The following is a 15,578-nucleotide window of genomic DNA, read 5'->3' as shown; positions in this document are numbered from 1 at the left end:
TGTGATGGGAAGATTTCTGCTCTCTGAAAATGTCAGACTAGATCCTCTGTGTTGTGTCTTGGTTTCACAAAAGTAAATGTTTCTCTGCAGATGTCCCCACCTGCGAAACAGCGGTCATGCCTGGGCCCCAGTCAAGTCTTCTGGCTGTGAGTGTGCACGCACACACACACACACACACACACACACACACACACACACACACACACACACACACACACACACACACACACACACACACACACACACACACACACACACACACACAGCCTCTCTGTGTATAGGCTACTATGGATGTAACATGTGGGAAGGGTTTATTGTGAGGAAAATGTCCTGCATGGTAGCTGATATAAAAAGTAGAAATGTAAAAAGTAGAGTTGTTTCTAATTTTTTGTGCGGCTGTTTTCCTAGGCTTCCCCTTGCCGCATGCAGTCCAGGAAGAGACGTAAGGGGACAGCAGACCAACCGGAGGCTAAGCGGCGCAAAAGCCAGGTAGAGAACTCACACACACACACGCGGCACACACAAACTCACAATCACACACCCAGTCTTTCACACACACACACACACACACACACACACACACACACACACACACACACACACACACACACACACACACACACAGGTACTCAAAGCCAGGTAGAGAGTCACATTGGTGCATACAGGGACATCATCAGTTCTCTCTCTCTACCACACAAATAATGCATCACTCTGCTTACACCTGTCAGGAGGAGGAAGCCCCACTCCCCCCGGTGGTAGCTGAAGTGTCCATGAAGGAGGTGAAACTCCTGCTCCCCCCGGTGGTAGAGCAGACAGAAGCGTCCGTGATGGAGGAAGAGGAACTCCTGCTCCCCCCGGTGGTAGAGCAGACAGAAGCGTCCGTGATGGAGGAAGAGGAACTCCTGCTCCCCCCGGTGGTAGAGCAGACAGACGTGTCCATGAAGGAGGTGGAACTCCTGCTCCCCCCGGTGGTAGAGCAGACAGACGTGTCCATGAAGGAGGTGGAACTCCTGCTCCCCCCGGTGGTAGAGCAGACAGACGTGTCCATGAAGGAGGTGGAACTCCTGCTCCCCCCAGTGGTAGAGCAGACAGAAGCGTCCGTGATGGAGGAAGAGGAACTCCTGCTCCCCCCTGCGGTAGAAGAGGCAACTGATGCGTCCGTGAATGAGGAAGAGGAAGAGACGGCTGATGTGTCCGTGAAGGAGGAGACGCTGACAGCTATAGAGGACATTGACGCACATGATGGGGACAAGCCACAGCTGTGCTCTGAATATGCGAAAGACATTTGTGACTATCTGCACGTCCTTGAGGTAATTCATGCTCTTATTTGCCCTTACTATGACACACAAACATTAAATAAAAATGAAGGATTTTGTAAGTAAGCCTCAATTTCAACTGCCTTACTCTATTTTCTACTGTCAGCCACTTTATGTTCTTAAATTCAAGAGGACCAGCATGTGTCATGGGGTTATAATAATCTAATGGCACCCTGATTAGTTCATTTTGAGCTGCTATGTTCTTTCTTTGGTATTAGCGTGTGTATTTTATATGACAAGTTCTTCTGTCTCTTCTGTCAGGTGGAGCAGGGGGTGCTACCCAAGTACATGCAGGGATATCACGTCACAGAAGGCATGCGCGCTCTCCTGGTCAACTGGATTGTGGAGATTCACGCCGTCTTCCACCTGCTTCGGGAGACGTTGTACCTGGCGATCGCCATCTTGGACCGTTTTCTAATGGTACAAACTCCCACCCCCCATCTTTGTTGATTTGATTTTCAGAGCATAGCATACTTCACAAGTGCAATAGCTTACAGGCAACCTTGTTCCATAGGAGCTAGAGAATTGTAAGACATCAAATACAAAGCTTGAAAGACATTCACCCACCCCCCACCACCCTTTTCTCCCACCAAAATGAAGAACACAATATGCGCGTGGTTTCACACTGCCGACTCCCGAACAATTCTTACCTCTAACTTTCCCCCAACACTGCAAATAAGTCACACTGATTGTCAAGTAACACTTTACGTCATCAAAACTCAGAGTACAGGGAAAAAGGAATGACAAGAAATGAAAAGAGAGAACAGAATGCAGGAAGGTGATGGATCTATTAGTCTTCAGTTTGTCAAAGTATTGAATAATCGGATCCCAATCTGATTCACATTTTGTGGGATGTGCCTGGAGCGAAAACTTAATTGTCTCCCACTTCAGGAAGAACATTAGATCCCTCAACCACCACATAGAGGAGTTTGGTGGATGAGGTGATTTCCAGTCCATTAGAATTCTTACGTGCCAAAAGGGTTGAGAACGCAACTATGTCTTTCATATCTACTTCTTAAAGTTTGGTCTGTGTCGTCCCGAACACCAAAGATGCACACCAACGCATTGGGTTGGAGGTCTAAATCGAGGGACTCTGATAGGACTTTGACTATTGCGACCCAAAAAAATGTGTCAATTGAGCCAAAACGTGTGTAAGATCCTCAGGTGAATTGTGACATCTATTTGTAAGTTTGGATTTAGAGTAGTGCAGGCGATGCAGTACCTTGAATTGGATTCTATTTAGCAGTGCACATGATCAACTTGATTAAGCCTAATTAGCGCCTGATTCCAAACTGGATCTGATCTGCTCATGTCAAGTTCTTTTTCCCAATCCGCTTTGATCTTCTCAGTGTTACTCTGATACATAGAAATCCCTTTATCTTTGGTGGTGTGTTCAGGATTTCCTCACTGAGTTTGGAGGTGCATTAGGACAATTGGGCATGTAGGATTGAACAAAATGCCGTGTGGCGTATTTGGAAGCAGCGGAACATATGGGATTGAGGGATCGGCACAAACTCTTTTAAAAAAAGTGTTCTTGTTTAACTCCTCTGTGCTTAATGTGTGCAGGTCCACCCAGTGTCTCCTGAAGAGCTGCAGCTGGTCGGAGTGACGGCCTTGCTGCTGGCTGCCAAGTATGAGGAGAATGACGGTCCGGGGGCAAAATTCTTCCAATTCAACTACAATGTCTGGCCAAAGGAGAAGATTCAGGAGATGGAGTGGGTCATCTTGACAGGCCTCAACTTTGACTTGGGACGTCCTGCACCACTCCATTTCCTGAGGAGGGCTTCGAAAGTCGCACACGTGAGTTTGACTACTAAATAGTACCTTGGGGTGAATACTACATACATTCATGGCTGTTGGCAGAAGGCATTTTTTAAATTATATATACAGATAGATAGATAGATTTATAGATGTAATTAATTTAATTTTGTCCCATCTTCATTTAGTTTATGTCATTGGGGTTCTCAAAAGTGACTTTCTTCTGTCTGTTTAGGCGAATTACGAGACGCACACCATGGCAAAGTACCTCATGGAGGTGACCCTCCTGGATTATCAGATGGTGCATTATCGCCCCTCAGAGGTTGCTGCCGCTTCTCTCTGCCTCTCGCAGCGTCTGCTGCACAAGCTGCACTGGGTGAGTTAGTACACTGACGTCTATACGACTACAAATTAGGCCTGCGAATCTTCACTGGCCTCACGATTCCATTTGATTATGATTCATCTGTCTTCGATTCGATTCCACGATGCATCACGATGCATCTCGATACAGCTCAAAGTATTGCAGCTCTATCAAATCCTCAATTTTCTATATTATTACTGCACATGGCTACTTTTTCATCAATTAATACAAGCAGTCAGATAAATATCAAGTCCCTTTTTTGCTTAGAAAGTGCTTTAAAATCTGAATGTCAACAGAAATTTAAACATAAACGATTCAACGATTAATCTGTCAACGGTTCGATTCACACGTCCGCATCGCGATGCATGGATTAAACCAGTGGTCCCCAACCACCGGGCCTTTGGTACCATTTGGTACCGGGCAAGAAAAAAATATATATATATTTTATTTTTATTTTTATTTACATTATTTTTTATAAACATAGGCTATAATATTATATAGGCTATGTTATGTACTGCTGACATTTAATGAGCGCAACTAATCAGATGAAGAAAAGAAGTAATTTTGACATCCCTACTACAAATGGAGTCAAAGGTTGACTGAAGCAAGTCAACATAAGTTCATAAAGTGGATTACAGGATTGAAAGAATCAACCATCACTTGACTAAATTGATCTCTCCTCTCATGTGTTGCAGTCTCCGACACAGCAGCACTACTCCACCTACAGCGAGGCCCACCTGCTCCCCATCATGGCCCTCATCGCAGAGAACATTGAGGCCATGAACGACGGGCAAAACAACCTTACCGTGAGTTGATTGCCAAAACAGTGCAGTCTCAATAAGATTAAATGTTGTTTTTAGCATGACCTAATAATGCCTTATATTTCCCTGCAGGCTGTCAAAGACAAATATTCATGTGCTGCAGCAAATAGGATCAGCCTCCATCCTCGGCTCCAGTACATCCTCCAAGCCACTCATCCCTGAGACACTGAGGAGCATCATCCAGAAACTACGCCCAAAGCAGGGGAAAACAGAAACTCCGCCCCAATCCTGGCGTTCTATGTCGCCTGCATGGTCGGGTGTTGCACACAAAGATCGTATATACGGATGTTGAACACTCCAACTTACTTCCTTCACAGCTAGATCCACATTTTTCTTCTCGCCAATTCTCAATGGCTACCTTGCACACTAAAACTTGTGTTGAAACTGTGTTCACTGGTCTCGCGTCTCTCCAAGCGAGAGAGAAATTCAAAGACTGTAAAAAGCTCCAGTTCCTCCGGTGGTTCCTTTACTGGTGGAGCTCCTGCGGAGAGAAGTCCCTCTCTTCACACGGCCTCAGGATGCGACTGAACTCTAGAGGTCAATGGCGAAAAACTTCTCCTGTAGCTCCTCCTCTTGGTCGTAGGGACCACGCCCCCCCTTATAGCCCTGCCCCACTCCCCCTCTACCCCACCCCCACCCTAGTCCTAACACCACTTGTACAGGTGAATACAAAAAAAGTTGCTAAATGTGAAATGTTACTAAAGGAAAAAAAAACATAACAGTGGGTTTTAAAAGTTTTTGACTAGTTTTATTGCGTGTTTTAGAATTGTGTTGAACTCATCTTTATCTTTTTTTTGTGAAGAAAAAAACATAAGGCATTTAATTCTTAAGATATTTTGTTTTTCACTGTAGCAGGATTTGCGTTTCAGAGGAACGGTCATGGGGGAATAGATATTAAACCTGCCAAATGTACTTCTTTTATTTGTAAAGCCAGTGATGAGAGAACCCATTTTGTTTTGTTGAATATCATATTTTGAATGTTTTGAATATGGTCATTCTATTTAATTTGGTTGCATCTATTTATGAATGATATTAAGTAAAATGTTGTCTTATTTTCATCAGGATGCATTATTGTTATTGTATTATTAATATTGATCAAACATGATTATTTGAATAATACATATGTTTTACATCAATTGTTGGTGCATTACAGGTGTGCCAGCATTAGATTAATTTTGTGTCACGTTGAACACTCCAACTTACTTCCTTGAAAGCTAGATTCGCATTTTTCTTCTCGCCAATTCTCAATGGCTTCCTTGTTTTGTTCGGGAGTACAAAAAAAACGTTAATAGGTGATTTTTTACATTTGTTGTCTGCGCAGCCCACCACACAACAGCTTTTAGCTATGTTTAATTCAAGGAAAATGGCGCTGGTGTGTGGAAGTGAATGGAGAATTTTTTTCTTGTGGCTTATTTCATGCAGTGTATCAGTTTCAGCTTCTATTTTATTGTTCTATTATATTCTTATTTCTATTTTGTTTTTGTAAATAAATGTTCAAATGTTTTGTGTGAGAAAGTCTTGGATCGTTTATTTGAACTTGTGAAAAATAGGAACAAAAAGAAGTGTTGCATTTATATTTTGAGAGTGGCAGAAACACAGACAGCCAAACAAGTGCCTCTTTCAGACGACAACAGTGTTTTTACAGGGACTTGCTCTTGGTCTGAATAGGCCCGTGGCTCACCACCTCCTGCTGCTGTCATGTGTTCTCCGAAGACTACTACTACTACTACTAAGTCTCCTAATCTGTGACTCCTGCCTCCATGTGGCCAGTTACACTATAGGGCTAGGCTATAGAGGGGATTTAGAAGTGTGTATACTATACAGTCTATGCCCTCTATTAAACTACTCTGTACACTCCCCCACTCTACAATTAAGAATGTGTGTTGCTATAGAATAAGCGGGTCAAGCCCCTGTTTTCTTCATGCACTCCCCTTTGCAGTGCAGGCATCAACCAAAGTCTCTTGCACACCTGAGAGGTCTTGTGGCAGGTGCGTAGGTGGAGTAGAATCACTTAGAAAAAGAATGGACACCCGCACACTGTCTTCACTTGCTCAAAAATGGAGAATTTGAATATGTTTCGGTACAAGACCTTTTTCAAGTATATGCTGACAGGAGGACTAGAAAACATACAGGAGTCTGGCTTCACAGTGACCAATCATTAGACATGTCAGTGGCAAAAGCCTTCACCTTGTGGCTCACAGCCAGCTCCTCCTTCAATTACAAGACCTCAATGGTAGGTCTATATGGGTCTTTTAAGACTGTCAGTAAAGTAGCAATTCAAATACATAAAGGCATCAACAACACTAACAATATATATAGAACAAAGTAGAAAAAAGTACTTGAATAAATCCCATGGTTACACAACAATTTGCATCACATAACAATGGAGTCCAGATATGTCGTCCACATTAGGTCAGGCAGAGATTCAGGATTGGTGCCTGAAAATAGAGGGAATAAAAGGAAGGAAATAAGAAAATATAACAGCAAATATATTTAATTTATAGCATTACATCATTGAGACCCCTAGAGGTGAGAGTTTGTAGTGTGTGTATCCAGTAGGCTTCACGTTGCTTAAGCAGAAGATCAAGGTTACCACCTCTTTTGGGCAGGTGAACTTTCTCTATACCAATACAACGAAATGTGGAGATGTCCGAATCTGACCCGAGGTCCTTTGCCGGGTCATCCCCTCTCTCTATCCTCACCTTTCCTGTCTGCCTACTGTCCGATATCTAAATAAAGGCAGAAATGCCCCCCAAAAAATAATCTAAAAAAAAGAAGACTGCAGGATATTTACTGAAGAGTTTCAGGCTCTTAAGTCTGGTAAAGAACTTCCTAATTGTGAAGCCTAACTTTCTTTTTCAAATCACATACTCATATTCCTCTCTTATCTCCTTCTTGTCAGACCTACTTCAACAGACACAGATCAAGGTTTAAAGCTACAATATGAAAGCATTGCAAGAGGAAGTGGGCTGTAGCTCACTCAGATAAACATGTAGATGTTGTGTGATGTTCTAAGGTTGTTTGTTCAATCCCTGCCTCAGGCAGCACCAGTATCTTTTTTTCATCAGCAGCAGTAATTTGAACACTGATAGAAATAAGCTGACGTAGGAGGCGCGACAGTCTCTGACTCTAGCTCAGTCAGATAAACAGCTGCTCACTCGTTCAATTCCAACCTGTCTCACTCTTTATGCTCTGTGTTGTTGTCAGTGTAAACACAGTGTGTAGAATTCAGAAGGTGAACTCTTAACGGTTCAAAGCTCACCAGGATGAGTCAGGTTTCCTCATGGGAAAAAGAGACATTTCGTATCACTAGGTTGTAGCCTATATTGTGTATGCTCTTACGCCAAAGACTCTACTGGCCTCCTGAAACATTGTTCCTAACCATAAAATGTCTAGTTGTGTGTTTATCGGAAAACTTGGCATTTTGCATTCTTGATGTTTGATTTTTAAAGTACTGTTTTAAAAGTATTTAAGCCCCTTTTTGGATTAAGTGGATCCTTACCTCTGAGGGAAATGTGCCGTGCCATCTCAGGCTATCTTATTTTTTTATTTTTTCACATATAAACAACATGCATATCTGACCAGACAGGTCAAACTCTTTACAGCGGGATTCACAATAGTCTACTGGAAACCCCCCCCCCCCCCCACACACACACACACACACACACCAGCTTTATGTTGATTGACAGCTGAAATGTAACATTTTAAAAACCAGACAGGTCAAACTCTTTACAGCGTTATTTTGGCCAAACTCTCTTAGTCTCGCTCTCTCTCACTGTCTCTCTATGTCTCTCGATCACATGAAAGTGAGGCTTCCTTCAGGTACAATCAGGACGGTCAGCTTGGGTGGTGGTGGTGGTTGCTTAAACCTGTGCTAAAACTCTGGTGTCACTCCACATTTACTCTTTAGGCTTTAGGGCAAGGTGTCACAATAGTCTACTGGAACCCCCCCCCCCCCCCCCCCCCCCCACACACACACACACACACACACACCAGCTTTATGTTGATTGACAGCTGAAATGTAACATTTTAAAAACCAGACAGGTCAAACTTTTTACAGCGGGATTTTGGCCGAACTCTCTTAGTCTCGCTCTCTCTCATTGTCTCTCTATGTCTCTCGATCACATGAAAGTGAGGCTTCCTTCAGGTACAATCAGGACGGTCATCTTGGGTGGTGGTGGTGGTGGTTGCTTAATAGCTAGCCAAAGTAGAAAGATCAGACTGAGATACAGGTCATTTCCGCATTTTTTGCAAGATGCTTCACACAAAAAAAGTGTTTAAAACTCTTTAAAAACAAAATTAAGAAATAATTAATTTGTTTTTATTAAGAGACATATCTGGGGAAGTAAATTATAAAATGTTTTATTGCTTATTTGTTGTTTATTCAGATTTACAGAGGAATGTTGTTCCAGATAGCCTACATAAAATGGCAAGTTTTCCGATAATCACCCAGTTATGTCCTCCTAACTAGACTGTATTAACTGTTTGGCCAGCAGAGGTCGCCGTCTGTTGCTGCATAATAAGCTCGCTGTACTGGTGCTGCCTGAATGAGATATAAGTCAAACCTGCAGTAATGCGGAGGCGCAGCAGAGTGGCGCAGCGGAAGCGTGCTGGGCCCATAACCCAGAGGTCGATGGATCGAAACCATCCTCTGCTATGTGTTTTATAGATGTGTACCTTCACCTCTCCTCGGACCACCGCCCCTCTGAATATCTCATTCTTACCTTAAAGGTAGGCTAATCAAAAAAAAAAAGTTCGAATTTTTCTGCAAATAATGGCAGGCTACAAAATAGGCTACAAGTAGGCTAATCTACATTACCCAGGCTAACTGACCATCCTTATTTTATTTTTGCACTCAATCTGGTTATGTCGCTCCTGATAAAAAGCGACTACGAAATGCACACATTGTAGATAGGAAACTAAATGTGCACATTCTTGCCTTGACGCAGGTCTCCCGCTCCCTCCTGCGTGTGTCCAGATAGAGAAAGGACAGTTGGCACTTTGTTCTAGTCGCAGTGAGCGTCCATACGGCGCAGCAGAGTGGCGCAGCGGAAGCGTGCTGGGCCCATAACCCAGAGGTCGATGGATCGAAACCATCCTCTGCTAACTGTTTTATAGGCTATTTGTAGCTACTTTCCCTTCTCATCAGACCACCGCCCTTCTGAATTATAAAAGTGGGCTTATCTTTATTTTTCCTCAAATAACGGCAGGCTACACATTTCTACGACGTTACCCAGGCTATAGCCTACTGACCATCCTTATTCTATTTTTGCACTCATTCTGCGTTATGTCGCTCCTTAAAAAAGCATACGGAATGCACACATTATAGATAGGAAACTAATGTGCACATTCTTTATCACATTCTTTATTTTTCAATGTAAGCTTCAGTCCTCCCACAGTAACCCTGGTATAAATCCAGTGTGATTTTGTTGCATGTCCTTCTCTCTTAAAGGAACACTCCGCCCATTTTCAACCAGCTTTGTATCATTAGAACATCAGTAGTAGGGCTATATCAGAAAACTGTAAACGGTTTTGAAGTCTGTCATTTAATTTGACAGTTATTGAGTGTTAAAGTGTGGACCAGTGACATCACTGGTCCACACTAACTCAAATTAATAACTCATTAACTCAAATCAACTCTCAATAACTGTCAAACTATTCATCATTCATCTAGTTAGCATGTGCCAAAGCACCTCGGGTCGGATTCGGAGGGATCAGATGGTTGGATTGTCCCTTTAGTCGGATGGTTAATGTCTTGGGCTTGTAAGTTGGAAACCTCGGGTTCGAAACCAGCCTCGCCTGTGATGTTAGAACATCAAACTAACAGTTAACGCTGTTATTGCCTAAATTATGCTGCAATAAAGCCACATTGTGTAGGCTATTAGACCGACACTATTAATACCAAATTATAGCCTACTCTTAATTTAGAAACGATCTCTAATTAGAAACTGGCTACAACAAGATCAGTCGATAAAGTGCGACCGCAATTCATGCACAAAGATAATCTAAATGTTCAACAAAGCACATGGATCCCGGTGTTGAACCTGACTAAGCATGCTGCTGTCAAACAAACTATTGAGGGACAGAAAGAGCAGAGAACCGATCTGATCCTCCGCAGCGCACTTCATCCACGTCTGCTCTCTTAAGAGCGCTTGACTGGGCCCAGTCTAATGCAAATAAACTTATTCTCTCCCTCCCTTCGGTTCTCAGCTCTAATACGCGTCGCTATTATAGTGCAAACCAAACTAGGTTACTTAAACAATACTGAGAAGAGTTCATAGAAATTCTTAGAAAAAGTTGAAGGGCATTCAGTGTGGAAGTCACGTGGCCTTTCCTTTCTTGGATAAAACAAACTTTTCTTGTGGTACGGGCCTGTGTTCGGCACATCAAAAGAGCAGCTTTGACTTTGTGGGAAGAAAGTATTAAGAAGATTTAGATGGCCTGGGGGTTTATGAGCTGATCAGAGCTAGGCCTGCACTTGAAGGGGGGTTGGAGGGCTGGGTTCGGTTCTTATTTTGGGGCCAAAACCTTGAACCAGACAGGGTCTATTTTTGTTTTCCGTCCTTGCTCCAGAGGCACCCCTCTCTTCCCTGGGGTACCCAGTGTCTTTTCAACATCCATACCATCTGAAAGAGCAGTGGGCGTTTCGGCGATTCTCCTCGCCGCAAGGTGCCATCCTCTGCAGCGCTGCTCCTGAAGAATGGAGCGACACTTTATGACACGGCTGCCAAAGACTAAAGACCTCCGACACAACAGAGCAGCGGAAGAAACGTAAAGGCTACTTTAAAGAAAACTCCGAAGTTTTGGGTGGCAACACAACAACCAACTCAGTAACGCGTTACGCTGCATTAATTTCTCCAATGAAGAATATAATTTTGACATATTACAGTAGGCTACCAATCAATGCACAAGAAAAGACGTTTCTTATGTCACCACGCCCTTTTAAATATCAGATTAGTAGAATTAGCCTTTTCAAAAGTGGTCAATTCATTTAGTGATTGATTTGTGATCTTTCTCTCACCTTATAGCTCAGCTGAATAGTAATACAGTAATAGTTCACTCTAATACTCACACGCCTATGATTTTGTCGAGCAAGGACACAGGAAGAGTGAGTTGTCCAAATGATTGAAGATATATGATTGATTGATTGATCAATTTTGCTGGTGTAATGGGAACGAGTAACGAATTACTGCTCCCAGCGAGTAGCTAATAGCCTATGAGCTTACTTCTGTAATAAGCTACTTTGCTCAGCAACGTTCCCAACCTTCCCCTGATTGAATAAATGCAGTAACTCTTACAGATATTTTAATATCCACCTCGACGAGAATTTGATGGAATCATCAGCAATTGTGTTTCTATTGGTTAAATGACAACTGTCACTATATCTCAATCAGCTTGCTTGCTATACGGGGAGTCCCGAGACAGAGAGCCTATATAATTAGTAGCAGAAAATTGCTGTGCTGTCCGACAAGCATCTAATTTGCGCGCCACTGTTTCGGTACTTATGCGTAAAACCAGAGAAGAATGGGAGAAATGACCCAGGGGGTTGTCAACCCCCAATTTCTTTAACGTTTTCTCCCTATATGTCTTAACGCCATTTCATTTCATTTCATTTTGATGTATAAGAGAAACGCCATGTTGCAAAGAAACACTGTAAACAAATCAAATTTGGAAATTGACACAACACACATCAAATCAATGTAGCAAAATGTTGAAGATCTTGACATATATAATCCCAAATTAAAGACATACTTGACTTTGTCCATGTTCATACAAATATGGAATATTTTATATTGCATTAATAACAAAAACAAAATAGTTAAAATATTATTTGAGCGGCATCTTCTGACAGAAGCTGCTCATCATCTTATGACATTCCAAACAACTAAACGAAACAATTGTTCATGATCACTATAGTCCTAATCGATCTATCCCTCAGCTGTAATGTCTCCGCCGACAGACCTCTATTTACATACAAAGTGTGTTGGTACGATTACTCTGCATCCCAAGAGCAGGTGCATTGTGTTGCGTGTATGCTGCTGCAGGGGGGATATTTTTGAGGGTTGTGATCTAAAATCACATTTGACACTTCAGATCAGCTCTGAATTATGACCTTTTTTACACGGCACATTATTTTGACAAATAAGACATGTTCTTTCTTTCAGCAATTTTATTAGGAAAATATAACATAGACATACAACATACAATAACATTGTGTAAAAAATAAAACATAGGCTGTATACAATAACATTGTCATTGTATAAAATCAGTGCAATGTACAAACAGTGAATCAGACTATCAATTAGGCTATCTTCAGGCAGCTTTTTAGAAAATCTACCAAGGCCGCCAAACGTTCTGTTGAGTGCTTGCGACTTCATTCCTGCAGTGACTGACGGATTGAAACGTGCTGTGAGACGCACTGCTGGAACTTGTTTTTCCTAGACGGTTTTGTGTGGGTGCCGCCACGAGGAGGGCTCGTATGTTTCCCGGAGACTGTCTTTCCTCTTTAATTTCAGTCGGTAGAGAATGGGACGTGGGAGATGTGCTTGCACTGTGGGATTTGAGTGCTCTGGTTTTTGGTGTTTTTCCCGCCTCGGCTCCTGTTGTCGATGGAAGAAGTCGCTGCATCGCCGCCTCTTGCGTCTCCTTGGCCGAGTCGCTGTCCAAGGTCCTGGAGACTTCCCCCAGTCCCCGAGAGCAGCACAGTTTAGTGGAAAGCTGCGATAACATCCAGCGGTCGCTCCCATTCAAGTTGTCTGCCATCAGTATGTATTGGTTGACGCTTGCCAGGCAACTGCGGAAGCCTGCATGGTACTCAGAAACCTCGGAAGCCGTGGTAGGACCTGAAACCAATAGAAAGTTTAAGGTGAAGAATGCGTAAAGCTGTGCGTAAAGCTGCGCGTAAAGAACCCATAAATTGTAAACGTTACAGTTGTAGTCGAAATATTCAGATTATGTTTGAATATTGATGATATTCAAAAGTGAATGTATAACTTACAGCTCTGAATTTTCTGGAGGTTCCTCAGATGTTTCACAGTGAGTTCCAAAATGTCAGCTTTCTCCAGTTTGCGCTTTCGAATCTGAATGAAGAGCAATTAGCAATGAGTCAGTCTGCACGAGGCATTACATTTATCATCCAAATTATGAAATAACAGTGTCCATACTTACATTGTTGGTGTAATAGCTCTCCAGAATAGATTTGAGCTGGTCCAAACACTTGTTGATGCGGGCCCTTCGTTTCTTTTCCATCAGTGGTTTGGATACCTGTTAACAAAAGAGGAGAAAAATCATTCAATAAAGGACACTAAGTTTTCTTCTTATAAAGTCCAGGTCATTCAGAAGTTGCTCTACACACCTTACTTCCGATGGGTTTGGATTTTACGCAATCTGATGTTGCCACCATTCTCGGTTGCAGTTCTGGTTCCCTTGAAGTTAATCTCTTCCACTCTCTGGCGCACGAAGAAGTTGCGACCCCGAGTGGACTTATATAGAGACACCCACTTAACATCTCAATGCCAAACAGCCTGCCCGTCTCTCGCGCTCAAATGAGCAGCACTGGCATTTGTCAACCAAAACCAACCAAATGCTCACTGCAAAGAAATGTGACAGAATTGAATGTAAAATTAATTGATTTTCTACTGAATCCGTTCTCAATCTATGGAAATTATTTATTATTTGTTTCTTTATTTTGATCAACTGGGGGGACGACGACTATAGGGAGATTATGAAGAAATGAAAATCAACAGAATAACAGCTTTTCTGTTGTCGGTGTTAGATCACAATTTGTCAAATGAGTTGTTAATAGTTTATGTGTAGATTGATAAGCCTATATCTATAAAGCTCATACAATACAATCTATATAGCATTAATCGAATGTATTATTAGTGCAAAATACCCAAGAGCAACAACGTGTGGGGCAAAAGAATGTAAGAGAAGCGTAAAAATCAAAAACATAATGGTTCGTACATAGTACTAACTCCTGTTATTCATTCTTTTATATCTGAGTTTCACGCCACAAGGTCGAAGGCAGCACCGTGATAATTCCCTTCGTGTCTCCACAACATTTCGATTTTCTGGTGCCATAGGGAAACTCTCACCTCCTGCAACAATTACAACAGGTGGCTGCATACTGTAGAGGCTAAATGTGCAGCAACTCTAATTTACCCACTTAAAAAAACTAGAATAAACAAGAAAAGCATATGATATTTTCAAAAATTGTGTACACTTTTGTATTATATTGCTATTGTGCGTCAAAGTTTTTGTCTTCATATACCAGGCGCGGTGAGGCACCGAGGAGAATCGCAGGGCCGCCCCCTGTCCTCGGTCCCTCGCCTCCCGATTCTCCACACTGCTGCCTGAAAAGGGCGAAGGCTTGGGAAAGTCATAGCCTATACCAACTGAAACAATTAATGTATAGAATGTAAAGTGCAGCACTGCGCATCTTGTGCCCACACTTGACTCGACCACCTGAAAATAGACTAAATGCTGGATGAGAAACTAAGACCCAGGTGGTGCAATAATAGGCTGCCGTTACAGGCGTTCATTCATATAGCCTATAGCTGTAAAGGTTAAGTTTGATGTCTTTAACAAAGTGAGAATCTATGTAAACTTTGCATAGAAATATATAGGCTACATTTGCAACAAAGCACTGAAGATGGAGTCTTTTTGAAAGACACGCGACAGGCTGCTGAGAAAAGCTTTGGGTTCTCAGCGTTGCAGTCTCCTCAGGTTTGGTCCAACACAATGCGTGCGTTAAAATGACAACTGAGCCCGCGTAAAGGAAGGGGGGTTGTCTCGGTGTCGCCCATTCAGTCCAGGCCGGGGGCAGAGCGTCCATGAAAAGAGGCCAGTTTATAGTCGTGGGCCATTGATCTTTTCTTTTCGTCTGTGACCACAAAAGTGTGGGCATCACAGATTCCCCCAAGTGAAGCCACGTGGTTTGCTAAGCAGTTTTTAAAGCCTTATTAGAACAGTTTAAACCCGTTTTTAATCCCGTTTATAGCTCATTTGAAAGATTAAAATTAGGCAGAAGTTTGACAACATATAGCCTACAAGTTGTATTTTTGAAAATCGTATATAAATGGTATTATATACATCCAGACCATTTATTAAATTGCACGTATGGTAGGCTATAGGCTAGTCTTAATTGGTATAGGCGTAAATGCATTAGCCCACATTCAAGGCTGGACTGATTTGCCTCAACAAGGAACACGTCGCAGCTAGCTTGTAACCTATAGACAGGCCTATCGTTCAATTTAAATAGCCACAATTGAAGCGCATGGTTTGTCTGTCAGAAGACGCTATATGGCATACTTGCGTAAA

At 42.5% G+C, this 15,578-nt stretch overlaps 1 protein-coding gene across 1 annotated transcript; it reads right to left on the bottom strand.

The window, feature by feature from the left end:
* Positions 1-6,629: 6,629 nt before the first annotated feature.
* her3 (hairy-related 3) lies at positions 6,630-13,659 on the bottom strand (the record flags this gene model as incomplete). The annotated part of the gene is made up of 5 exons (XM_083641253.1): positions 6,630-6,694; positions 12,809-13,099; positions 13,255-13,336; positions 13,425-13,520; positions 13,612-13,659. 5 exons carry the CDS (start codon positions 13,657-13,659, stop codon positions 6,630-6,632), a joined length of 582 nt encoding a protein of 193 aa, XP_083497379.1.
* Between the last annotated feature and the right edge of the window lie 1,919 nt (positions 13,660-15,578).

The sequence above is a fragment of the Poromitra crassiceps genome, assembly GCF_964638095.1.
Source record: "Poromitra crassiceps genome assembly, chromosome: 8".
Classification (NCBI taxonomy): Eukaryota; Metazoa; Chordata; class Actinopteri; order Beryciformes; family Melamphaidae; genus Poromitra; species Poromitra crassiceps.
Note: the sequence above shows the minus strand (reverse complement) of the source record. Positions and strands in the feature narration are given on the sequence as shown.